General features: G+C 31.3%; 1 protein-coding gene across 2 annotated transcripts in view; it reads right to left on the minus strand.

Moving 5' to 3' along the window:
• Positions 1-505: 505 nt before the first annotated feature.
• LOC118190063 (glycine receptor subunit alpha-3-like) overlaps positions 506-27,023 on the minus strand; it is a 358,296-nt gene continuing 331,778 nt past the window's right edge. The window contains exons 6-9 of one of the 2 annotated variants that reach the window (XM_085810098.1): positions 20,469-20,603; positions 18,846-19,219; positions 16,638-16,673; positions 506-7,755 (exon numbers count right to left, since the gene is read on the minus strand). In XM_085810098.1, the coding sequence (XP_085666224.1) occupies positions 7,573-7,755; positions 16,638-16,673; positions 18,846-19,219; positions 20,469-20,603 (728 nt within the window). In that variant the 3' untranslated portion in view covers positions 506-7,572. The remainder of the gene's footprint in view (positions 7,756-16,637; positions 16,674-18,845; positions 19,220-20,468; positions 20,604-27,023) is intronic. The other variant, XM_085810099.1, reaches the window with a different exon arrangement.

Raw genomic sequence — 27,023 nt, forward strand, 5'->3', positions numbered from 1 at the left:
AAAAGCAGAAAAAAGTCATATTATTATGAGTAACATTAAGAAAGTGAGGAAAACTGTTTAAAAATATATTTATACGTTTGCTAATAAACGTAAAACGCAGAATAATACTCGGAAACCCTAAAGCAAACGGATTTTGTATTGCCAGAAGTTACACGTTAACTTATCCGATCTAGTCATTTGTTTTCGCGAGGTACTGTAAAATCACCTTCAGATAAACAACTACATATCTTACTGCAATTTTAAACTTAGAATAAATGTTACTAAAAAGAAGTTCATGAGTAATTCGAAATCACAATGATGTCAGGCTAATTATGGTTTGATGTCCATGAAATTAGCTTTATAACGTCAGTAATTGCATTATTTTGATGAAAATAACCATATGGCATATACAATCATCCATAAATAAACATGGATGCTTGCTTACATTTGTAGGATGGGATAAACAGCGGAATTAATGTTACTGCTTTTTGAGGCATGGGTTCGAAATACCGTTTTTTGAAAAAAAAAAAAAAAAAAAAAATGTCATTTCGAAAACACTTCTTGCTCTAATGTCAGGCTGATCTTCTGTCTGAAAAAATATAGATTGAAATTATTTTAGGATTAACAACAAGCCCTAAATATATCCGATTGCTTTAGGAATTGTCGAAATCTGACAGTAGTGGCATCACTGAAATACATAATTATACCGTTTAGCTAAGTCTATAACTTACATAGATGAAAATTTCATTTAGAACATTTTGTTAAGGCTAAATTAATGCTACTTGTTACATATCTTTCCCATAAATACTACTTAATGAGAATGCAAAGAACTTTCTAAACTATAATGAACATCTTACGCAATGACAATGCATATATGCTTTTGTGTGTTCTTTGATATTTACACTACAAATACTACCACTACGGCTGCAAATATTATATATAAGTTTTGTTACATTTTGTGACATGTGCATTACTACTTTACAGCAATAATTGTAGCGGCATCAAAAGTAAAAATTGAAATTAAAATCGCGGAAGGTTGACGTTCACGTAAAATTCAAGTACATGCTCAAAGTTTGGAACTATTTAAGTGGCATATATACGGTGGGTCGTGACGTTTTATTCTTGCTGTTCCACCACACACATAATTGACACCCGAAATGAACAAATATACGGTGGGCTACGACGCTTTATTGTTTTACACATATACACAAAAACGTAAATGACAAGTAAAACACACGAAACAGTTATTTATAATTGATAACTTGGGCAAATGTATAATTGAAACATTATGATAGCGCAGAAAAATCGTATCGTGAAATGGAAGGGGAAAAGATATAAAGACCGTGAATATTTGCTATTTGTTAAGCAATTAAAATCAGTTGTTTCTGTGCGTTTCATTTAGTCTCATTTGTCGGGGTTGCAGTGCTAAGGCAATGACTATATTAATTACTGTGGTGTTAAGACTATGCGTAAGGGAAAAAACAATTAAAAACTGACGAAAACGCACATTATAAAGCAGAAAAATGTTGTGTTTTCTTGTATCGGTCAATGAAATATACATGGCATAGGAAGAAATTCGCATTTTTGAAATTGTTCCAGGAAGGTTTTATAAGAGTATTTGTTTTCATGTTAAGCATATTTTAGCATACATGAACTTAATAATACATGCCTGTAGCGTACTTAAAATTTCTGTTCAGAATTTGGTTCCTGGATAATCCGTCGATGCAATAAGAGACATAAATGACGGAAATATTTTAAAACTAAATCCATAATACCTCTTACGTCTTAATATGTAAATTAAAATTATTTCTAAAAGTTAAAAATTAAATAGATAATAATCTATTTATGCAAACTGGAAATAAAGCTATGCACAAAATCTTCTATTTTGTACGTAAAATGTCCGAATAATTTTGCGAAAGAATTTCGAAAACATATATTATATAAAGAAGGATATTTTTCACGAAACTGCAGTTCGTAGGAGGGTCGAAGGAAGGGAGAAAAACAGGAAACATAAGCAGTCAACATTTTTGAAATTAACAATTATAGAAAACGTTTCTTTAATAAAGAAAAACATTGCATAATCAAAGGGAAAGATGTAAAATGAATTTTCTTATTACTAGTGCTTTCGAATGAAATCAGTGTTCAAACTACTATTTTTTCAAATACAGATTTTCATATCTTGAAACCTATTTTCCATAAATATTCATTAACTTGTTGTATACGTATTATACGAAATTCTTACAAGTTACTTATTAAACCTTCAGTTAATTCACTAGACTTTTTAATCTTCAAATTATCACTCGGAGTGAGCTTTTATTTGGCTCTAAATAATGGAGTCTTTATTCGATATGTTATGCTTGCTTTTGCTGTTTTCTTAACGTTAACGAAAATACAAAATGTGTACCAATTAAGCCAACATATAGAGAAACACCTTTAGTTATAAAAAGGAATTAAAATGAATTCATAAAATATTTCCTATTATTAATATATGAAAGTATGTATCTGTTAAGTAAGACGAAAATATTTTGATATTTCATTCAGCTTCCAACTGTCTCATAACTGTTTCATCAAAAGCTATAAATTTACGTCCATTTCAAAAATTGATTAATGCTTGAAGGTAGATGCTCACGTGCTTGAAATGTGAAACTTCTTTGCATGTAAGTTGTTTCTTGACGAAAGGCAATGATATGAAGATTAAAAGATCATATGAAGCTACGCGGTAATTAAGGAGAATTAATCAGGAAAACATGCTATAAAAGTGACATTAAAACTGCTCTGAGATATTAAGTATAAGTGAATTTCAGAGCGCAAATAACTATTTAACTACAAAAGCTAGCTAGTGCAATTAAAAGTTATTATTAAGTTAATTGGCTGATAATGAATTTCATTGCTGCGTTACATAATCACACTTTTAAGTTTAGTTTAACTCCTAAAACAAAACTTTCAAAATAATAGTATCTGCATATTTGTTAATCAGACACTGACTGGAGACAAGAAGTCTTTAATAAGCTATTATGAACTTTACTTCCTTACTATTTATTATTTAGCACTTTTCCCTTTAAATCAACGGAATTTCAAATACAAATATTACACAAAATTCTCGATTATACGCTGAAAAACCCGAATTTACCGTTCTTTCCTCAGTGTATGGTAGTATTAGATTGTACAGTTAAGCATCTACATGGGTCCCACAATTTATAGGTTCTCAGCCTTTAATGTCAAAAGGTTTCCTGCGGCAAAGGTCGTAAAAATAAGTTAAAATTTAGGTTTCGAAATTGTATCTCTTTGCTTTCTAAGTTATTTATTTACTTCAGTAGTATCTCTTTGCTGGAGGAAATACTATAGCTCTTTTCTGAACACGGACATGATGTAAGGATTGTTTGTGTTTTGCTTCGTTTTACCATCACTGTGAAAAAAAATTGTTATTTTTTTGAAAAGATGATTTATGACTTCTTTTACTGCAGGAAACGGTGTTAAATAACGCTTACGAAGCATATGCAAATTCTTCTTCTTTACGCAATCATTTTATTTTACTACATGGCTGCACTGAAACTTATCTGCAAACTCCGATCAATAATGGATTTTTATAGCTCACACACAGACTTTTCGGTTTACATGTCTTGTCTAAAGTTTATTGAAGCTTACTGAGATAATAAACGATACAGTTGTACAAGAAAACTGCTCAATAAGAATCTCCCCTCGCTCAGCTAAAAAACGCAAGGGAGAGCTTTAGGAAGATTATAGAGATTTAGTTAGATGCAGATATACAATTCAGGCAGTGTTTAAATCTTCCCATCTCTTCCTTTCTCGTCAAGAGAAACTTAATTCGTAACTTCTGAAAATTATATAGAAACTTATAAACAGATTAATTAAATTTACTTTTTTTTCAGATCGATATTTAATAGGACAGATTAATATTATTTAATAATTATTTAACTAATAAATTAGCATTATACATTTTAAAATTGATAATAAATATGCGAGGTGATTGGAAAAAAGACTTGATATATTAATATTTTAATGCTGTGCATACGTCAGACAACTCAAATGTGACAGTTAAAAATACTTAGAATTTTTTTTGTATATATTTGGGTTTGAATCTCGCACACTAAATAAAACCTTGGGTATTTGTAATGCTATGCAAATATTTTATGCCTGGAGTCGCTTATATATTGAATCTAAAATATTCTTTTAAGATGCATAACATATGCAAAGTTAGCAATTTGAGTTCAATTTATGATATGAAAATCATTAGCATCTGAAAAATTGAGTTCATTTCGCGATGAAATAGCTTTAATTGTAGAAAATCCATGCCTCAGATACTCTTATTTCATTGTTTTTTGCCAGTAATTACAAAAAGTTAAAATATATTATCTGACAGTGCAATAACTAACAATAACTTCGGACTTTAATTATTTAACTTTCTGCAACGGATACATTTATCTGATGTTGTAGTAACAGCTTTTTTCCTGTCATGCAGCGTATCTTAGCGTCAGAATCGGAACCAGTTTGTTGCTTCCAAAAAAAATATCTGATATTTCTGTCTCAGTTTTGTAGAGTTCTTTTCAGAAGCAATTGGAAAAATATATCTTCCTCTTGATAGATTGGAATTTGAAGAAATTCATGAAATAGCATATATTGTTAACTGTTTTGTATACTTATTTTAAATTTCAATAAACAGCTTATGACTTAATTCCCTATTCACATTTCTAAATTTACATAACGAAATTTTTCAACATTCATTTCTTTGTTCCGTATATCCGAGCTTTCTGTGCTGAAACATCCGATAGTTAACCTAACGGGCTTTAATGTTATTAAAAATATTTTAGTACTTTTCAAAAATTCATCTTGCTATAATTACCCATATTTAGAAAACCAAAATTTTTACAACTGGTAATTTTATTTTCACAAATCAGTTACTACCTCCATGGCATTCCACCTTGCCCCACAATCAAAAATCAACGGCAATTCGTTTTGCTTTGCAATTTTATTTTAAAAGTAAATTTTCTAAAAAGCACTAAATAGAAATAAACTTGTGGTTTTAAAAATATGTAATACTTTAAAAGCAGGAAATGTTTTATACATCGCTCTTTAATTGAAACCTCTTCTTTAGGTTCATCTTTTCTTCCTTCTGTATTTTTATTTTTCATTGTTTATCTACAAGCATTTCTGCAAGTTTCGCAGAACTAAAAGCAGTAAAAATAGGTAAACCTAAATGTGATCATCAAAATGTTATCATTTGTATTTGTGGAAGAAATTAATTTCAAAACATGATTTCTGAATGCTCTAGATCGTATTTACATTTGCCATAAAACAGAACCTTTTGTGAAAGTACGAACCTATGTCTTAAACAGATTACACTCTCTTATACCAGGCATTTCCAAAATATGGATCGATTCTTTGTATTGTGTTAAGATCCAATATTATAGATGGATCACGAAGTGCTTTGAAACTTTTCTTGTGTTACATAAAAGAAATTTAATAGTGAAAAGTTGGAGGAAGGGGGTAGAAAGGAAGATGGCGTTACAGTGAAAAATGGGATAAGCAGTTGACATACTTATCAGTACTGCTATCTTATGATTACAACACGCATTTAACTTGAAAATCCACAGTTAAATTATGGCACATTTTCAATGCAGGAAGTCTCTAGACCTTTCGATCACAACATACATGAACTCACGCCTTCATGTAACTGTAAAACGGTGTTAATTTTGATGTCTTCTCTGAGTCGTATCATCATAAGTGTTTTTGGGTTGTTATTGGTTTTCTTACCGTTTATTATTTATTGAGTTGTAATTATATATTTTCTTATTGGATCTCTCAAAACTTTCCCTGTTATGGAGAAGTGGCTGGCAAAGATAACGGCAATGAAAATAGACAAAGCTAAACAAAGAAAAGACTTGAAAATATGATTTTAAAAACTGGATATCCGTTAAAGGAATGCGAATGACGTCGATACGGATACAAACAAAAAGCATAATTCAGCACGCTTTTAATGCATAAATTGCCTGAAATAGCATTTTGTAAAATTATTAATTTAAAATAAAGCTGGTTTACATTTGTATTTTCCTCCTGTGTGTTTATTAAAATTTGCTTTTAAATAGGTCCATATATAGTTGTGATTAAATAATTACCTATGTATAGTAACTTAATAATTTATAGTTATTGATATTTAACTTTTAGTTAATTAACAGTTGCATTACCTTTATTCTAGACATACCGTATTTCAGAGGAGTTATATGGAGTCATAATGAACTTATTTTAAAATCCAAAATTTTAAGAGGCATTACCAAACATAACAACATATACAAGTGATAAGTTATAAAGTGTTTCAGAATGAAATTACATATTCATAGAAGAAAGTTAGAGTTTTAAGAACAATAACTTAAAAAATGTCGTGGGTGTATATGGCATTTTAATCAGTCCTCATGTTTTACTACCTTTGAGTATGTTATGATAATATGACTAGTCGCCTCCCTGCTTGCGCCTAGATGTAAAAACATATGTCTCTATTTTACAGTAGCCACCGTATTACGGTTTTATAATACACAGTCTATAATATCATAGGAGTAAAATATGTTTTCTGGATAAATAATTATTGTAGTTTACATCTTCGATTCAGATTACAAATAAATGGCAACATACGAATCCTTCCTATTTTGAACAGTTCCTTTTCTTCCGGAAGAGAACTTAGAAAGTGGTGCTTTTAGTAATACTAAACAGAATTTCACAGTACTATACTCCACATGGGATACATTTTTACATATGCATATTCACATACGTACATACATATTCATATTTTTCTGCTTTAACAAACATCAAACAAAATCCATATTCACAATTGCTGCAATAAATAAACTAGGCTAGAGAAAGTAATTCACTATGCTAGTACATATTGAGGCGAATTTGAAATTTATATATCTTTAGATCGCTTTTTTTTCATACTGGTTTTAATAGATATATATGCATCCACTGGTCTCAGGGAAGAAATGAGACAAACATATTAATGTGATTTAGGGTGGCAACAACCCAGCCCTTTTATGTTTCTGAGAAATGTTATAAAAATATTGGCAATATTACTTTACACCACTTTCATTCAATTAAAACCTTTTCTTTTAAAGCATAACTGGATTTGAAAGTATTATGTATTTATAACCTATTATCATATAGCTATCCTTTTTAAGGAATATTACTTTTCAGAAACACACAAGTGTGCCTTAATGGGGGACAGTTTTTTCATAAAATATAAATTAAGTAAGTAAAGATGTTTCTAGCTATTAGAAGAGAAATTGAGCCATGCTGTTAATATGGCGTTATCACTGATACTGTTGTTATAAGCTTTGCATGAAAACACAGAGCTTTTACTCAATACTGAAATTAGAAATAAAATCATAAATTTTCTGATGACATTTTCATGTCACCGTGCTTAATTTAAAATATATAATGCAGATGAAGTTTCAATGTTCGTTTAATAACGGATAATGTTTTGCCACCCGACTCAAAATAATATTAATATAGTAAATAGTTTTACAAATATATCCGATATTTAAAAGAAATAGCGAAAGTATAAGCAACATCGTAGTGTTTTAGGAACTAAATAAGATAGTAGGGCCAATAGCAGATATTGAAGATCAAGAAGAGAACTGGAAATCCAACTCGGCACACCTGATCGATACGCTTAGCAGAAATGTTATGAGTGCCTCCGTAGATCTTGACGGCTGCGTTTTTCTTTTCCATTGGTTCTTCATCTTCAGACTCCTGCTGTAGTTTCAGAGTCTAAAATGAGAGAAAAAAATAAACTCATGTACCTTATTTATAATACATAACTTTCACTAACTCCTCTTTACAAAAGTAATTTTAAATCGGTTAAATGCCAAGATTATATTATCTCCCTCTCCGTTTAGCAGGCTATATCCGATTTCCCAATATGTTGGCGACAAGATATTTACGTAGAATGAGATAGAATACTGCAAGTTTTAATATTGTACATAGTCATTTAACAGTGAATGGTGTGGCCTGAACGAAAAGTATACTGCCAGTCACCGGTGACTCAAGCAGTGCAGACGGAATGCATGATATCAATAACCGGTAATTGGTATGACGCTTAACGTGTTGAACGAACATTTAAATATAAATTAGATGAATACAGTTTATTAATGGTTACTAGTAGGACATGTTGCTAGAAATTAGTTGCTTTACGTAATATCATTCGTAAAACATTACTACATTTCTAGAATCACAGTTTTCAATTACCAAATTAATTGCTTAACAAAAGACTGTTTACGAATTACATCAAAGCATTAAAGAATTAATTAGTACTTCAAATGCAACTAAAATGCGTAAATTCAGGTATGAAGTGAATACACTGCTGCTTGTGTAACTCTACTAATATTTTTGGATGATTACTAACAGTTAATAGTTTAAAATAAAACAAAAACATTATATACTATATAATTAAAAAAAACAAAACCATGATAAATTTTAAGTTATAAAACTGCATAATTTTTTGAGGAAATTAAGAATTCAATAAAAATTTTTGAGAGATTAGCAAAATTTATTATTCATCCTTGAGAGAAAAATACTGTAACTCATCACAAACAAGAACTGCAGTAACTGGTCAAATCATCAATGTCTCATAATGAGTAATCATAAGCGTAATAACTGTAATGTTTAACATAATGCAGATTACTGTAAAACGCTATTTGTCAATCTTAATTGGATGCATCCTTTTCAGATAAAGATAACTCACTTTTCGGTTAATCCAAGGCAACGTATTTTCATCAGTTAAAGAAATAGCAGAAACCCATTATTTGGGTCCGCTTAGTTCAATTAAAAATAATTAAAAATTGGCATCTATTTTTCGATTATGTGGAAGTATTGGGGATATATTTATAAGTTCATTTAAATAAACATATGAGATCTAATAGAAATGTATGCAAAAAAATTATTATAGACATTTAAAATATGATATGTGAAAAATTCTGTCAGCATCGCCCCAGATTTATCCAGAGCAACAGTGGATATTGTAAGGAACTGAAGGTATTTTTCCCATGTGTTTTTCTGATGTCGTGTTCAACACATGCAGTTAAAAATGGGAAACCTTTGCGGTTAAATCTTGGTAAGGCTAAAACTGAATTTTCAGAAAGTTATTCTTCGAAAACTTTAATCACTGGGTAGTGATACTCGAACGAAAATTCGTATCTAATTTGATATCGCCAATTTTCTTTTCTCCCATTTTTATCCCCTATAATTGACTATGTTTGTGGCGGGTGGGTTTATAGAATTCAAAGAATTTCTCTTAAATGCTCTGGTAAAGTAAGCATAGTCACTTAATAACTAGAAACTATAAATTCCCGGCCAAGAATTGGTTGAATTTTTTCAAGATTCTTTTCTACATGATGGTCAGTTAGAAAGCTGATTGACCACTGTGTTTTGTTCAATAACTTCATAAAAAATAAAATAAAGTCAGCAGAGAGATAAACTGTGAACTATAGTTACTGAAGTTCTGATGACTTATAATGATTACTAGATGCACCAGCGATAAGGTGTTTTGAGCAAGATTTCAGTTCCTAAATTGATGCTTTTTTACGCTTACGAGTGCGCATTAGATCGTGTTAAATTTAGCATTTAAAACCACGCGTACTGTACGCGCGGCTTGAACACAGGACACCTGATGCCTATATAGATTTTACATTACATTTACATTCAATGCTACAATACACTTACATGCATATATCACTAATGTTCTATTTCAGAAGTTATAAGATTTCTAATTTCAGAAATATTCTTCTGCAAAAATTTAGTATCAGTGATTGGATTGATACAACAGTCTGATACAGCTCCTCAAAAAGTAACAAAACTCAACTAGAATAGTTAGTAGAATATTATTATAATTTATTGAATTTTTAATGTTTCCATTCTTCGTAGTTTAGCAACTGTCAATTAACTCTTTTAGTACAATTCAGATTTTTAATTAACTTAGTTCATCAATAAACATGCATACATGAAAAATTTTGAAGATAAAAATTTATATGAAATGCACTAAATTGCTTATTTAGTTCAATAAAACAAAAGAAAGAGCGATAAATATTTAAAAATAGTATGTTATGTAATGCTAAGATATGTACTTCCGTCAAATAATAATGGAGAAAAGAAGAAAACGTTTATTTCATAAAAATTAAAAATGCTTGCTTTGGGATTTATTGATGCAATGCTCATTTCTTCATCATTTCAATTAAGAGGCTTCATGTTTGGTTTTCCTTATCATTACGATTATTCATCATTTTGGTACTTCATCATTCCGGCTGAGCGAAGTTCTATTAAATGAGATTTTATTGCTTACAATTTAAATTGTTTGAAATCGATCATAAGATCGAATGTTTAAAACTAAGATTCTGAAGTCTGACTTAAGAAGCAAAATTTACACTACATATCTTTTATAGCTTGAGCACATGATAGGAAAAATATATTTTGTGTTTCGATCTCCTGTATTAATGATAGGCATTGTTTCATTCAAAACATAGCCAAAGGAAAGGGACCTTTTATGTTAAGTAATAGAAAGGCATTTACTTTGGCTTAATTTAGGAAGTTCAGTTAAATTTTTGAAATTTTCTTACCTCTTCAGTAACTGTTAAAATACATGTCATAAAAACGGAATCAGAAGAGAAAAGCGAGTATAATTTATGAAATAACTTTATATTCCCTAATTAATTTATAAGATATTAAATATAAAGTTTAAAGTCAAAGCTCTAATGTCCAGAACTATAACAATTAAAGAAACAGAATGTAAATTTATCCAAAGTCAGACTGAGTTTATGATTTTTAAAATAGTAGTTAAGTATTTATTAAAATGTCATAAGCATGTTATTACAGAGAATTTGCCAACAATGTAAATTAACGCGCAATAAATATAAAACCGAGAAAAGAATTCGGTTTTAAATTGTCAAATATGACGAAATTTTTATTGTATTAAATATTTTGAGACTCAGATAAAGTTTTCTATTAATGTTTTAATACTTGCATGTGTGCTCTTATGTATGTACTTTTATATATTAGGAAGTTTACGTCAAATGTTCTTTCAGATACTTTATTACAAAGAAAATAAAAACACTAAAAAAACTAGTTATGAGTAAGATAAGCAACATAAGAACTGGTAGAGGTCGATTATGCTCCCGCGTGCGCAGAAATGACTGTCCTTTCAGAAAAGGCGTCCTATTGTTATCACTATTGGCAATGTTGGTTAGTTGAAATGCAATCTTCTTTTCATTAGTTTTTTTAACGTGGCATAACCCGACGTTTTTTAAAAGTAAAGGAAAATAATATAAAAGTTCAACAATGAATGTTCTTTTCCAAGTTCTTCTTTTATTTATTGATGCGGGATACATTTTTTCTGCATTTGCGACTTCTTCATTTATTTCCTACGAGGTATAAAGTATATTTTCTCAATATTTCTTTGCGTTTGGATTAGAGACGGTAAGAGTTAGACAATATCGAATTTATGCAAGTATTATGTAAACTGGGAAGTGGATATTTATGAATGAGTAGCTCAAATTCTTAAAATATAGCATTTTAAATCGAAATATATACTGACTGTTACTGTGCTTGCTAAATTTTCATACTTGATGTAGTAGCATTAACATAGTTTTAACAAGAGATATTGAAATACTTAGTCTAAATAAAAAAGGACATTTTATTACGATGTAACTATGTCTATATTCGGAAAAGAGAAAATAACTGAATACAGTCAAATATAGAAAGCTGAATTTAATGCGGAAATCCTTTTTTCATTGTTTCCAAACAAAACGTTATGCACTGAATATCATATATACAGCTGGCGCTCGGTCTGAAATTCAATTTTGTTGAATGCAGCTTGGGAAAAATATTGGACTGCAATAGTTTTGAATACTTCTCTATAGACGAAAATTTCTGGCGCGTTCTAAAAATACGGAAGAAACGAAAAGCAATCAAATATGTTTGCATGGAAAGAAAATGAAACAAATTCTTCGACAGGAAATAAAATTCGTTTCAGACGAAAAGTGCATAAATTGCTATAATAATACAGTATATTGCTGTTACTTTAATCTCATCTTTTTCGCAATCTTATTATTAATAGTTGATTTAAAAATGATTATTTTTAGAGCATTTGGCTGTAAAATAGTTTTGTTCAATTTGAAGATAAATGTAAGCGTTTTCTGAACAATATTAATGATATCATGTATGACAGATTACTAAAAATATTTCAATGAATCGCTTGCATTTAAATATAAAAGATCACTTATTATTTATCAAAAAGAATTTGCAACCGACATAAAGGCTATGTAATGTTTTAAAATACTGTCTTAAAAATAAAAATTATAAATTGAAAATAATCCCAATTTTTAATAACTAAATTATCACAGTATTCTTCTTTTAATTAGGTATTTTACAAAACATACTGGAATTTAGGCTGACATTTGATTTTTAATATTTCAATGATTACAAAGGTGTATGTGATGCTTATATGTAAGCTAACCTTAGGACGTTTAGGGTGCTTTTATAGAAGTTTAACTTTACAGATTTCCTATTATGGCACTGTAACATTTTGGACATCATGATTAATTGTTCTATCTAATGACAGTATTTATGCTACAAATATTTAAATCTACAAATGTAGTTGTTTAAAATCATTAAAATTTCCTTCACTCATCAATATGAGCGTCATTTATAGGACGATCAATCTATACTTTTTTATGGAAACATCCGTACTGTGTAATGATGATGCAGACAATTTATTTATGCATTTTACAGAAATATCTGAGATAGAAAAATACTTACAATAACAGATGAGGGAGGAAAGGGACTGACGAACTTTGGCTTAAAAATATAATGGAAAGTTAACGCACTTCAAAAAGCTAAACTGCCAATTTCTAAAACCATCAGAAATTCATGGGGAAAAGGTAATATTGTAAATTAATTCATAAATTTAAATAGGATAAGATGGGTTTAACATAACAGACATCGTCGTGATGGCGTTTTCATGTTTTTGTTTATGTATCAAAATCAATGCTTAGACAGTATGCTGTTATTTACTGGGTTATGAGCAAATCGTAAAAGATTGCAATTTCAAAGAATCACTATTCTTCGAATAATAATAAAGATTTTACAGTTACTATACTGCACTAAAGGAGAAGATCGACTATATTCAAAGAAATACGAAACTTAAAATACAGTTATAGAAATTTAAACAGAATGATTGTAACTTAGCACGGGGCTTCATATACACTACTCAAAATATTAAAGAAACAAGTGGCTTCAGCCACAAAATGTACACATGTTACTCTATTAAAACGTAGGGAATCTACTAAAATATACAGTAGAATTTCAAGCATTCAAACATTTAGCAACGTTTGTGAAGTTTTGTTTAGTGCGAGAATAAACAATTCGGACAAAAATTGCTTTCCAATGCAGCTGCCTTTATATTGACCACTAGGATATTTCCTTAGAGCAAGAAACATGAAAAATATAACTTTGCCTACGCCAACTCGAATCTTCCACTTACTGAACGCATTAACCGCTTATATCGCAACAGCATAAACGGATAAATGCGATAATTCCTTAATATATGTTCGTCTATTTTTAAGAATTCTTTGATTCAAAAGATACCCCAACATGTTTATTTACTGGAATTAGCACGGCGGTTTGCAAGAAGACCAAGACATAGCCAATGTTAATAGATACAACATAGTGTCAAGATCCATAATTTCCCGACTATTGAATCGATTCTTAGATAAAAAAGTTTTCTTTAAAGGCATGATCATTCTTGTCCAAAGGGCTAAGAAGCATCAAATTTATTCGGTTAATGAATAAACCGTTGTCTGGAGATCTCCAAGTGGAGGCAAGATAACTTCTCTGACAAATCGAAATTCAATATAGCGTCGGAAAATTGAGCGAATTCTTCTTTGCCTATATTTATCTGTTTGTTTGTCTATATAGAAAGATTATAGTACATAAGCCAACTTACTCATTTAGTGCGGAAAACGTTTTCCGTTCAGCGAATGTGGGCTCGTGGTTTTTTGGTACACATAAGCGAAATAAATTCTCAGCTTAATTTTATTTCTTTTAACCAAATAATACCAAATCTCACTGCGGTTGGCTAGTGAGTAACATATGTATTTGAAGGGAATTTAAAGCATGTGACTAATGGCATATTTACAGGACTATGTTGAAAGATGGAACTATAATTAGCAATTTTTATTGTCAAAGGGGAAATATTTATGATAGCTACATTCTCATTTCATATGTATATACTTGGTCATCAGTCTTTTCTAAGTTATTAAACGTTTCCGAAAAAAAAGTTTAGGATAACAAGTTTATTAAAGCTGTTAAAAATGTTCCAAGGAAAAGAATAGTGCTAACTTATACTATTGACGAACCCTAAATTAAAAAAAAAAAAAAAAAAAAAAAAAAAAAAAAAAAAAAAAAACACTCAGGCCACAGAAGCTATATTTGAACTTTTGAACTTCATTCATGGGACCGTTTTTGCTATGAAGAAAAATTTTTGTCGTCTGGCTTATTGCTTGTTGTTGGAATGTCAAAGCGCAAATCAAGAAAATATTTTTTCACTTGAAGGTTAAAATGTGTGATAACGAACAGTAATATCCGGATTTAGAACATTTCAAACTGCAAAAGAAAAAGAATTCGGATCATGAAAGAAGGTAATCATGACTTTACCAATACTTTAAATGAACGTTAGATAATATTTGTGTGAAAAAGATTTTAATCTTGTGGCGTAACATTTTGTAGCGAGAGTGCAATAAAAAATAAATGGTAATCAGTAAACCAATAATATGCGTACGTTTACTTCTTTAAGAATTTTCAGCTATTTTTTTCACAGAACTGACACTAAATTTAGTTGACAGAATTTAAAATTCATTACTTAATAATGTATAATTTCATAGAAATCACAAAAGGCATGATAAAAAGTGGGCAAAATAGCTCCGAAAGTCGTTCTCAATAACCATACATCTAATGTCGTACAGAAATAGTTTTGTTAATTTATAATCATGATTTTCAATTCATAAGACTTTTAATGGAATAATAAATGTGATTATTGAAATATTTTAAAGTTAGAATATAATAAATTCGCAGATATACAAAACATTTTTCTGCTGGAGTATTTTCTTCAACTTTATAAGGTATTTCTCCTACTTTCTTGACGAGCCATCGTGGTGCAGTGGTCTGCACGCTCAGGGCGTAATTGAGAGGTCTGCGGCTCGATTCCCGGAAAAGGCGTTGGGTATTTTTCATCTTGTCTGCTTCCAGTAAAAACTACTAAATGTCTCTACAACTAATCTGTATTCTTTCTTCTACGTCAAAGACGAAATATCATGGTCAGGATAAAACCCTGTAAAAGCAGACAGACTTTAACATAGATGGATATACATGTAGTTTGAAATTTAATACAATTAAAATTTCGTTCCACTATTTCCACAATATCTTATTTATAATTCTATGCTATAGCGTGTAGATCAGATCGTATTCGGTTGCAACTTAAGATTTCTGTCCTTTCTAAAGCAATATCTAAATGCATTTGATAGCACTTTATTCTAAGGATCTCAATCACAGTTCATTGTGTCAAAGATTTACAGAATAAATAAGTTTTCAGATTTTATTTTCAAAGCGTTTAGTATTTTTCTGATATTTCATTTTAAAGAAAAGAACTGTTTTCCATTAAGTGGCACTTGCACCCATTGATGAAGAAAATGAACTCTCATATTTAGGAAATCATAATTTTCTAGACGCGAAGACTTTTGTCAATTAATAGAAGTCATGAGATTTTTTAAGAATTTTCTTGAGAATTAATAATTACGAAGTTTAAATGTAAAAATTTTCAAAAATCAAAACTTAAGATTTACTTTAAATATGAAGACATTTCACGATGGAATTCTCGAGCAGAGTCACTACAGTTAAACAATTTTCCTCGAAGTATTTTTGGAGCATTTTGTTTTTCAAAAATTAAAGAAAGCATGTCAAAATCCTTAGAAAGAGCTTTAAAACGTATTAGCATTTTGCATGTGAAGCAATATATATAGCAAATTATAAGTTTAACAACTGAAGATAATTTGAAGCATTGGGTAGCTTAATTCATTTTCAGTAAACGTTTTCAATTTAAAATAACGATTTCTTGGACAGAATTACTTATCTAATTTGCTTAAGTTCAGCAGTTTTGAATAAATTTATATACTTAGCAATGCTGTTCATTAGATCCAGGAATTTTAGATTAAGTGCGTATATTATTTTATTTAAAATTTGATTGATTTTAGGCATTATGTATTCTCTGAATATACAGCTGGAGTAAAAGTATGAAAGTTTTCGGACGAGAAATCAGAGCGGAAAATTTTGATTGATTTGTAAGTGACAAGATATGCGAACAAAAGAATGCAGAATAATAAAAGGATATTTATACGCATAACTTAGCCTTTGCTATAAGATCCTACCACTCAGGGTGGGGGTTGGAGACAAACAAAACAAAGTTAGCTCTTCCAAAAAGAAAAGCATGGACACTTTTTTGGACAACGTGTTCCTAATAGGAGATGAAAAATTATATTTTTCGGTTATTAATGCACATGCAAGAATCCAAAAAGAGTTTGAATAATTTTAAAGAGAAATGGAACTTGTACCTTTTTGGTTCCGTTGCATTCTTCCTTCTCCTCATACTGCAAGTAAATAATAAATACTTTTTTTCACATCAAATATAAAGACTGTTTTTTTAAAACATTAATTTTAACATTTTTAACACATTTACGGTTTTCGAGATACTTGTTTGCAGGAATTTAAATTTTATTTGACTGCGTTTTAATAGACATTCTATAAATAGATATTTACAACAAATTAATGCCTATATGGAACTTCTCCAGACGAGAAAAAGTAAGATAATTTCATCGAAATATGCAATTTTATTCTCGTGGAATGTTTGGTTTAATGAAATATAATTAAATGTTTTAATTTTTTTCAATGAGAAAAAAAATAATTTGTTTTCACTAAAAGGTACGTTAATGTAAAAATAGTCACATAAAACTCCTCTAGGAGAAAATTAAAACTCAACATTATTGTTGTTAGTTATGGTCACATGTCTGACAGTAACATCAGCCCAAGCCCACGAAAATCCTCGTGGCAAGGAGCGCAAGATACGCTTGTCATTTTCAACCAGCCTTGATCACCTTACAGGTGACAGTGCGGTTTAGCTCAATTCCGCTCCCAATTTTGAGAGAGAGTACCCCAGGGGGCGGGTCTGAGGGTTGATGATCCTCCCACCCTTCTCCCCTTCCACCAAATCGCATGACAGCATGAAAGGCCTCTCGGCTCTTCGCATATTTGGAGGGCCGCCATGCCGCACCGACACTATACATTTACAAACATCCGTGCCTTCTCCGGGATTCGAACCCGAGACCCTCGGATGGCAGTCAGCGAAGCTAATCACTATATCGGTTGGGCGGCACTCAACATTAACTTTAAACTTACAGTATAAGAGCACTTTAAATAGTTATTGGTTTATTTATTTATTTTATTGGAAACAAAACATTTTAGCATAATATAGAGTACTTTTAGAATATTATATTTGCTTTTATAGCACTTTACAGTCTAAACAATCATAAATGAATTAGTTAATTAGAAATTTATTTCAAATTAATAAGTCTTTCATAAAATTCAGTCTCACTTTTGTTATAAATAACAATTATGAAGAGAATGAATTTTATTCTGCTTAGAGAAAATAAGGGTACTATTTTAAGCGTTATTATAAGTTCTTCTTTAAAGAATTTCATGACAGTAAAAATTAACATGTAGAAAATTTTAATTTCGTCAGTATAAACACACCGTTTTAAATTTAATTCGTCAATGTAAATACATCGTTTTAAATATAACATTATACTAATTTTTATGTTTGAAATTAAATTTCACTTTATAAAGGCTTTTGTTCGCTTTAGCACCTCCTACTCAACGTAATGATTTTGTATAAGCATTCTACAGAGAGATAAAATAGCCAAATTCATATAGAAAACGATATAACACACTCACCCCCCACACATAAATATAAATGAAAAATATTTCAAATTCTTCTTTTTCAAATATAGCTAGATATAAAAAAAATAATATAAGATAAAATTAAATAAATTGTAAGAATTTAATAAAATTTGCGTAACATATAAGTAGCATTTTTAGTAATTATAAACCTCTATTATTTAGTTCGTTTTACTGGTTTTTAATTTTTTACATTCTATTCTATTATATTTCATTTTAGAGAATCAAGTATTTTCGACCTTTCAGAAACTAATTATTTTATAAGCAGTTTCTGGAAAGATTCAGTTAATAATAATGAAGATAATAACTTCATTCGCGACTTCCCAAGTTACTTATGCTAGTAATGAGTAGTTGAGTTGTAATGAGTTAGTTGAGTTTTAATAGTTAAAGAAATTAATATTTAATAAGTTTCCTCTTTAACCTATCCCTGCAATTTTATATTTACAGTTTAAACTTTTAATACTGAAACCTTAAGAATATTTTAGACTGAACAAATTTGGTATACAAATAGATAAAACTCGAAATTTTACAGAAATAATTGCAGAAAACTCGAAATAATTGTAGAAAATTTAATTAGTGCATTTCGAACATATCTATTTATTGGTGACATAAATAAGTGCTAAAAAACTGGAGCTAATTTAAAAGGAAACCTGATGTATCGGTTAGATGTAAAAGGAAAATTCTGTCACATCTCTTCCGAAATCTGTCGTATCGTTTATTATTTGTCAAAATCAATCTGAAATTTCATGCTAGATCTTGTACAAGTTTTTAACTTCAGTTTAAATTTAGGAAATAATAGTAAAACTCACCATTCGCAGAGATATATTTTCATCAGCCACTTTGATGGTAGGGGAATTTGTGAGCCGTTTGCGTCGCAAGTAATTCACGAAGGTGAATTCAAGCAGTGCAGTAAATACAAAAGTAGTGCATGCTCCCATCCAGACATCGATAGCTTTTACGTATGACACCGGTGGCAGATTACTTTGAACTCCAGAACTTTTGGAAGAGATTGTCAGAAGGGTCGTCACTCCAAGAGTTATCCGAGCTGGAATCGCTTCTACGTCTAACCAGAATGACACCCATGATATAACGACGATCAGAACAGTTGGGAGGTACGATTGAACCAGGTGATAGCCTATAGAGCGCTGTAAGTTGAATTCAGCCTTCAGGCAACTGTATTCACCTAGTGTAAAAGAATACGAATGAAGATAAAAATAAGAAAATACTAAGGAATACTGGCCAACCATACTCACACTAATGGATGACAGATGTAGCGTGCCATTAAAACTACTGCCAATCGTTTTAAAAATAATTGAAAACAAAACTTAAAATGTGCACAAAAAGAAAATTTTAAACTCAAAGTTTAGTTCATTTAGATAATTATTTTTATGTTGTGCCACTAACTACGTTATATTTGTATCTTATCTTTATAGATATCACACATTACTACCTGAAATTAAATCTGCGATATCAGTTACGTGAATCATTTCAGCGAGAACGTGTAAGGATGTGTAAGGTAACGTGTAAAATTTAGGAAAATGTTTCTTAAAATCTTAACCCAGCATTACTTAATATGTAAATAGATCGTGGGTTTCAGAAAAATTAAAACATTTTCTTTTCCTTTATCTTTAGCTGCAATTATCTCATTCCTAAATTATTCTCTTTTAGGACTCTCCTTTATTTTTCAGTGGAACTACCACATGTGGGTCACAATTAAGTGTTAGTTTAAAAATTAAGTCACATTGCTAAAGAGTTTAGAAATTACGGAATTAGAAGTTGGGGAAAATAAAAAAATAAGCGACTAAATGGAAATTAATTAAATAATATTGGGTAAAGTTTGAGCCTTTGTCTGCTGCTTTCCTTACAATTTAGTCATATTAAAATAGTTCATAATAAGCCTGTGAAGACAACGACAAATCTTATTCCACGCGTGATGACCCTATTTGGACGAGTAAATATAGCACATGAGCAAGCAGTGTTTCTAAAATTATAAGGTATTTATCCCACTTCCCTAGCGTGCCTTCGTGGTGTAACGGTAAGCACGCTGGGCCGGTATTCCAGAAGTCCGTGGTTCGATTCCCGGCTAAGGCGGTTGCATATTTTTCATCTTTTCTGCTTCCAATTAACCTAATGTTTCTACAAAATGGCTAGATAAAATAAAATGCTCATCCTTTTACACAGTCTTCAAGTAAATAACATGGAGGTAGTTTAGATATTTTAAAGACTCTTTACTGATTTTACATTAATTAATATACAAAAATTGATGAAGCTTTATATCCTTTCTGACAAAGTTTTGTAAAAGCATCCATCATCATCAGACTAAAAATCGTATAAATTTAGAGTATTATTTATTTTATTTAATAACATTTCAACACAATTCAAAAGATGTTTATATATACATTTAAAACTGATTTAATGTTTGCGGTACTTACCAATGTGAAATTTCTCACTGCAGAGAGAAGTATTGACGCTTTTGATCTCAAACTGCGGAAGTTTTAACTTTTCAAATAAATTTACTGGATTTTCCTCCGACCATTTCAAGTTCAGTTCGTTTGTCGTCTTTGAAACTGAAATCGGAAAGAATTAATTAAACTGAGATATCTTATCTTTCAGATCTCGTTATATTAATGATCCTTCATAATGCAGAGCAAAGTAAATTAAATGTTCTGATTATTACAAAGTAAATAGTTGAAAGTTATATTTAATGGCGATGCTAAATAATTCATGAAGGAAGAAGTAAAACGGAATTTTCAGTTCCTTAATTTGAGTTACTTTGGCAATTAGGGATGAAATGAAATTTTCAACTGCTATTGAATATCTTTATTATTTTTATTTACTCAACCACAGACTAAGTTAATTTTAAAACCTCACTTTGCTTGCCAATGAAGTATTATTATGAAGTAAGGAACCGTAAAATGTTTAAAGTGAAGAGTCTTGAAAAATGACAACTCAGGTATAGCAAAAGTTTTAAAAAGTTAATTGGAAAAGTTTGTACGTCTCTAAATCGATCTGCGACTTTTAAGAAGCTTAAAGCAATTAATACATAAAAGATAAGCCTTAAGCTCTTTAAGTCCTGTATCTAAATTAAGGATTTACCATCCGAAATAAAAACATGAATGCTAAAGCTGAATTTAAACTATTGTGACTAAAATGGAAAATCAGTGGTGCATTAATGTTGAAGAAATTCAAAGAAGGTGGGCAAATGAAGCATTAATTAGATGTAGCTATATAGGAAGAGTGTTTATTTAAAATCTTAAAGCATGTATGTAAAAATAAATGTAAAGAAGATTAAAATAGGGAAGTGTTTCGCTTAAAATCTCTTCTTTCATTTTGCATAATTTCCATAGAATGCTATTCATTTCAACACTTGTTCTCATCACAGATAGAACGAATAAAGATAACAGAAAACTAAAAGTTATTTTTAATGAAGTCAAAGTTTCCCCACTTTTGAGTAGCACAAAGATAATTCTGAATTAAAATATTATTCCTAATTCAAATTCTAACAAATATATGTGGGAAGTTTGATTATGCTTTATCAAGACTTGTATTTCTCTTGATTTGCTTTGGAAACATGATGAGTCCTGATTGGACAGGGAGTTGATTACAAACTATGTCTTAAGGAGAGTTGAAGAGATCACAAGATAAGAAGGGTTTGGTTACCCTTTATTTTTCTTCAATAATACAGGTGCTCCCACACTTCGGGGTACAAAGACCAAACACTTGTGGTCTGAACGTAAAAGTATAAATACTACTAACTACACTCATGTCCATAAATTAAGGATAATGCAAAATCAGGCAAAGGAAGAGTTAGAAGCAAAACAAGTTTGACTTATTTGTAAAGCTTATTTATTAAACAAAAGGTAAAGAGCAAAAACAGATGCTATATGTTTGATATTATTAAAAAAATTAGCGATTTTGGAGCAAAATAAAAAAAAAAAAAAAAAAAAAAAAAAAACCTATTTACAAAAAACCAATATTACATGGTTGGTTTGATTATTAATACATTGTATGTCTCCCAGACGATGCAATACAGTCCGTACAACGCCTAGGCATGCTGAGTATCAAATTATCGATCTCATCTTGGGGGATAATACACCACTCAAAAAGCAATGCTCTCCGAAGTTCCGGTAGACATGTAGGAGGAGGTTGACGGGCTGCAACTCGTCGGCCAAGCATATCCCACACGTGCTCTCTTGGATTCAAGTCTGGTGAGAATTCTGGCCAGTCCATACGGGTGATATCCTCCGATTGAAGGCATTCGCTTACGATGTTTGCACGGTGAGGACGGGCGTTGTCATTCATAAACACAAATTGTGCGCCCATGGCGCCCCGAAACAAACGTACATGTTGTTCCAGAATGACGTCCTGATAGATTTGGCTTGTCATGGTTCCAATTTGAACATGCAGGTCAGTTCTGGAACCCAGAATAATTCCACCCCAAACTAGCACTCCTGCACCACCGTTACGGTGTCGTTCAATGATGTTTTCTTGGTGGTAACGGGTACCTGGAGCTCTCCATATGAAAGTCCGACGAGAATCAGACTGCAAGCTAAACCTGGACTCGTCGGAAAACATCACAGAAGCCCACTGTTGCGGTGTCCACAATGCATGCTCTCTAATCCAGGCTAACCGCAGGCGACAGTGAGTTGCAGTATGTAGACCGCATCTGACAGGTCTACGAGCATATAGACCAATCTGCCCTAAGCGTCTGTACACGGTCTGCCTTGAAATTGTCGTATACCAGTGTCTGAAGAGAGCTGACGAGACAGGTCTGTGCTCCGCCTGTTTCTTTTGGCAGTAACTGCCAAATACAGGTCCTCATTTTGCGTTGTAACTCTGGGGCGACCTGTGCTATAACGTCTACTCACATTACCATCATCTTGGAATCGTTGCCAAAGCCTGGAGATGACACTCTGGGCAATTCGAAGTTCGTCTGATACTTCCAGTTGGGTACGCCCACATTCCAGACGGCCGATAATTCTACCACGTAAAAAATCATTCAAATGCGTCCTTTGTGTCATAACTATCCGGTTATTGCACTGAAATGCTTATAAAGCGCCTGCGAACAATTTTACTTCTTTGCATGTATTTTTTATATATCACTCTCTTACACTCTCATCATTGTGATGTACCATCGGTGTCATCTGATTACTTCCTGAAATTCGCATATGATTCTTTCCGCGTGACTCCGAATTATCCTTAATTTATGGACGTGAGTGTAAATAAAACTAAGAGATAACGTTGAATAGCATACACAAATACCTAACACTAAGACTGGTTTTTTAAAAGATTACGTATGTAGTACGTAAGCTGCCGAAACTACAATACGTTTCAAATATCAAGAGGACTAATCCTCTGGCCTTAAAGGCAAACAGCAGCTGATTGAAAACTCGCGTGTAATGCAGTGGCAAGGTGGCTCACTTTCTCTCTATCTAACTATTGGCAAAAAGCCACAACTTAAATACTTGTGCGTTAGCAGTACAATTTGCATAAACAACACATTTGAATCTGGCCGGAAGTGAAAAATAAGAAGTGATAGTAAAGTTTTAAAATAAAATAAATGTTAGTAAAATTTAAGGTCTTTACAGTTCAATCATTGCCTTTAAAATTATTTCAGTAGAAAGCCTTTTCTGTTTTAAATGAACACAAATGTGCGTACTAATTTTAGTTTTAAGTTACCAAACGTTCCAGTTGGCTTACATCAAATTTGCTTAAATGAAAGTACTCTTAGGAGGGAGATATTAATACTGATTTGGAATCTAAATTTACATCTCACAGACCTTACTAAACATATAACTTCTAATCGCTAGGTCTCAAATAATCTCAAAGTACTGAAAAGAAGGTTTTAAAATAACTTTTTTATTTAGTCTCAGCTGAACATAAAGGACCCAACTTGTGCTACAGACAAACCAGTACTCATGGCTATTCAAATTGAGTAGTAACAGACAATTAAATTAAAACGCAAGTAACGTAGTCCAGTACTACAAATTCAATAAAATGGGAAGCTGGCTTAGTATTTCTTACCGGGGCTTAAGTTTAAAGCACCAGTGGCAAGAACGCAAAAGCAGGAATATCAATTTTAGATGGAGATGGCGAAAAACTAACAGCAGACACGTGTGCCAGAAGCTCTCTCTCATTTTTTCCTCTGTCTAAGATTTAAAATCCTCAGCTTAAATACAGTCAACTCTAATTTGCATTCTGGTGAGGAATATGGAAACAAGAAATTCTAAAAAATATCAAAATCGTAATAACTGGTTAATTAACGTAAGATATGTTACATACTATTAAGGATAGTATATGCAACTCCATAAATTTGTAGCTTCCATTAAATATAAAATAAATTCGCCCTTCGTGCTGAAGAAAAATACGTTTTCTAATTTGAGTTAAGCTAACTTTGGATGGTACTGTTATCTATGTCGTAAGTCCCTTTTTCTTCTGTGTTTCAAGTATTTAACTATGCAGATCTTCCTTTTCTTAAATTATGAATCTCTTACAGCTACTACGCTACTTCAGTGATTACGATTTATTTATTATAGTATTAAACATTTAAAACTATGTCTGTACGTATGTTACTGTTTGTAATATAAGAGAAAATATATTACATTCTTAAATATTAAGAGTTAATCGTGGACTTTTAAAATAACACGGCATTACTTTGCTGTCGATTGGGCAGTAGAGACAAATAGAAGATGCCTCTACTTTAGAATTACATTAATGCAGAAATACTGATCCTATCCTTTTAAAATTCTCAATAACATTACTGAGTCTCTGAAAGAAATATAAAATGAAACAGGTAAGTTATTCAAAATCGCTATAACAACTTTGTATTTAGCGTACATATATTAAAACACTCAATCGATTTCGAGGGCAGCTAAAGGTCCCTCCTTATCAGAAGAACGAAATTACTAGAAAGGGGAAAAAAGAGGAAAAATAAAGCATCGGCAAAAGGAGTCTCAGAAACATTCAGAAACATATGGTCGTTATCAGCACTGCATGTGGTCGTAACCGGATTTTGAATCAGAATTACACTGGCCGCCTACTTTTACTGAGCCAGGCTATCTGATCAAACATATAACACATAGACTAAAACGCAAAAAAAATCAGCGAAGTCAAAAAATAGGGACCGAGGGGCAACTTCACTTTCACGCACCTGTCCGAACCTCATTCGAGGTTCAGACTTGTATTATATAAAGAATGTAATACACGACGTTTCATCCAGAAATTTAAATTTGTATTCTCGAGATTTAACTGAGCTCTTCTGAATTCTTTTACACTCAACATGAGAAACTTACTTAACATGAGTGTCGAAAGCTTATTCTATAAAATCCAATTTTTGTAAACTTCATATGGGGCAAAAACGCGAAATCTTACCACTTGAGTCTGTAAAAACATAAAATTCTTGATTGATCACAAAATCAGCCATTTGATTCAGGTAATACATTAAAGCGGCAAAAAGTGAATGTATATAAAGCAGTAAAGAAAAAAAGGAAGGTGAATTTTACGTTTTTTTATGAAGGGATGATAGAGCTTAAAAAAGTAAATTATAAACCCTGTTTGAATACAGTTTTGATTAAGCCAGGGGCTGCCGTTTGAAACGGAAAAGGAAATTTCCGATTTTGGTTCGGGAGAGAAAACTGTTTTATCAAATTATAAGACTCTATAACTCTCAAACTATGAGAAAATGTTCGTAAAGAAGACCTGCTACGATACTGTTAAAATCGTATTCCTCCAAATGGTGGAATAGTTAAATGTAAGCTTCACGAGAGGTCATCTGAAACCAACAGAAATGTTTATTATTTATACATGCATTGTTTATATTATATTAATAAATATGTAAATAATGTATGTTTTTAAATATAATAAATCTTGAGTATGTACTATATGTCGTTATATTATACTAAAAGCCGTCCTGTATATGGTGGTTAGTGGAGATTATCTGTTAGCTCTAAACCAAGAGTGTTGGTTCTCGTCTCGCGTAGGGCTTGGGTGTATGTGTGTGTCCTTCCTCCTTCTTGCGGATGAAATATCATTTCACAGCTTGTGGTGCGCTCTTGCCAACATCCTCGTTGATGAGATGGCCAAATGGACAATGGGTTCAGCCATTTCCGACGAATGCCTTCCATGAAATGTGTGGTCGTTGCAAATCTCCCTTCCCAATATTATATTAAAGGATCATATTTTTTAATCCAAAATTTTACATATTATTTGAAATTCACCACCTGAATAAAACGATATACGAATGTGCAAAGTGTAGGAACTCTAATATATGCTAAAAAGTGGTGGATTGGGCGGGGAATAGCGCTGAGAATTAATGGTTTAAGCACTATTAATAAGATTTATATTAACTACTGCTACTCTTCGTTTCAATAGTTAAGAGCTGCGTTTCCTCCTCTATCGTTTTGTGGAGTGAATAGAATTCTGTCGGTACGTGAGATGAGAAATCTGAAGACTATTATCTCATGAGGTTAGATTTCCTAATTCTCCTTCCAAAGCTGCATTCAGTTTACTTATACGATATGAAACGCTTATATTGAGAAATAAATTGGAATGTAGAAATGTTCTGATTGCATTTGCTTAAATGGATGTGCTGCCACAAATTACCCTCATCGAAATGAAATGAAACCTCATAAATACTGTCGCTGTTGCAATATTTCATCCAACTGTAGTGCTACAAGCTTCATCGAGTATAACATGTTTATTTCGCAAAATTTCATATTGGGAACTAAATTTTGCTTCCTACTTATGATTTCCATCACATTTTTGCACGTAACTCTGTTTTGCAATCGATAAAGTAAAGCAATAACTACACTACAAGAGAAGTTATGTTACTCTTAAGAGTTTAGGAAGTTCTTAGGTGCAGATGAAACACTCATAAGCAAAAGGGTATTTACAAGCAAAATTCAAAATTGTTAAAACAGTTTCATTGGAACTTATTTCAAGATACAAGTGCAAATTATATTTCAAGAGGGCTAAGTAACCCCTAGCTT

This window comes from Stegodyphus dumicola, chromosome X2 (genome assembly GCF_044657685.1).
Source record: "Stegodyphus dumicola isolate Sdum_Otavi_A_Nest chromosome X2, ASM4465768v1".
Lineage (NCBI taxonomy): Eukaryota > Metazoa > Arthropoda > Arachnida > Araneae > Eresidae > Stegodyphus > Stegodyphus dumicola.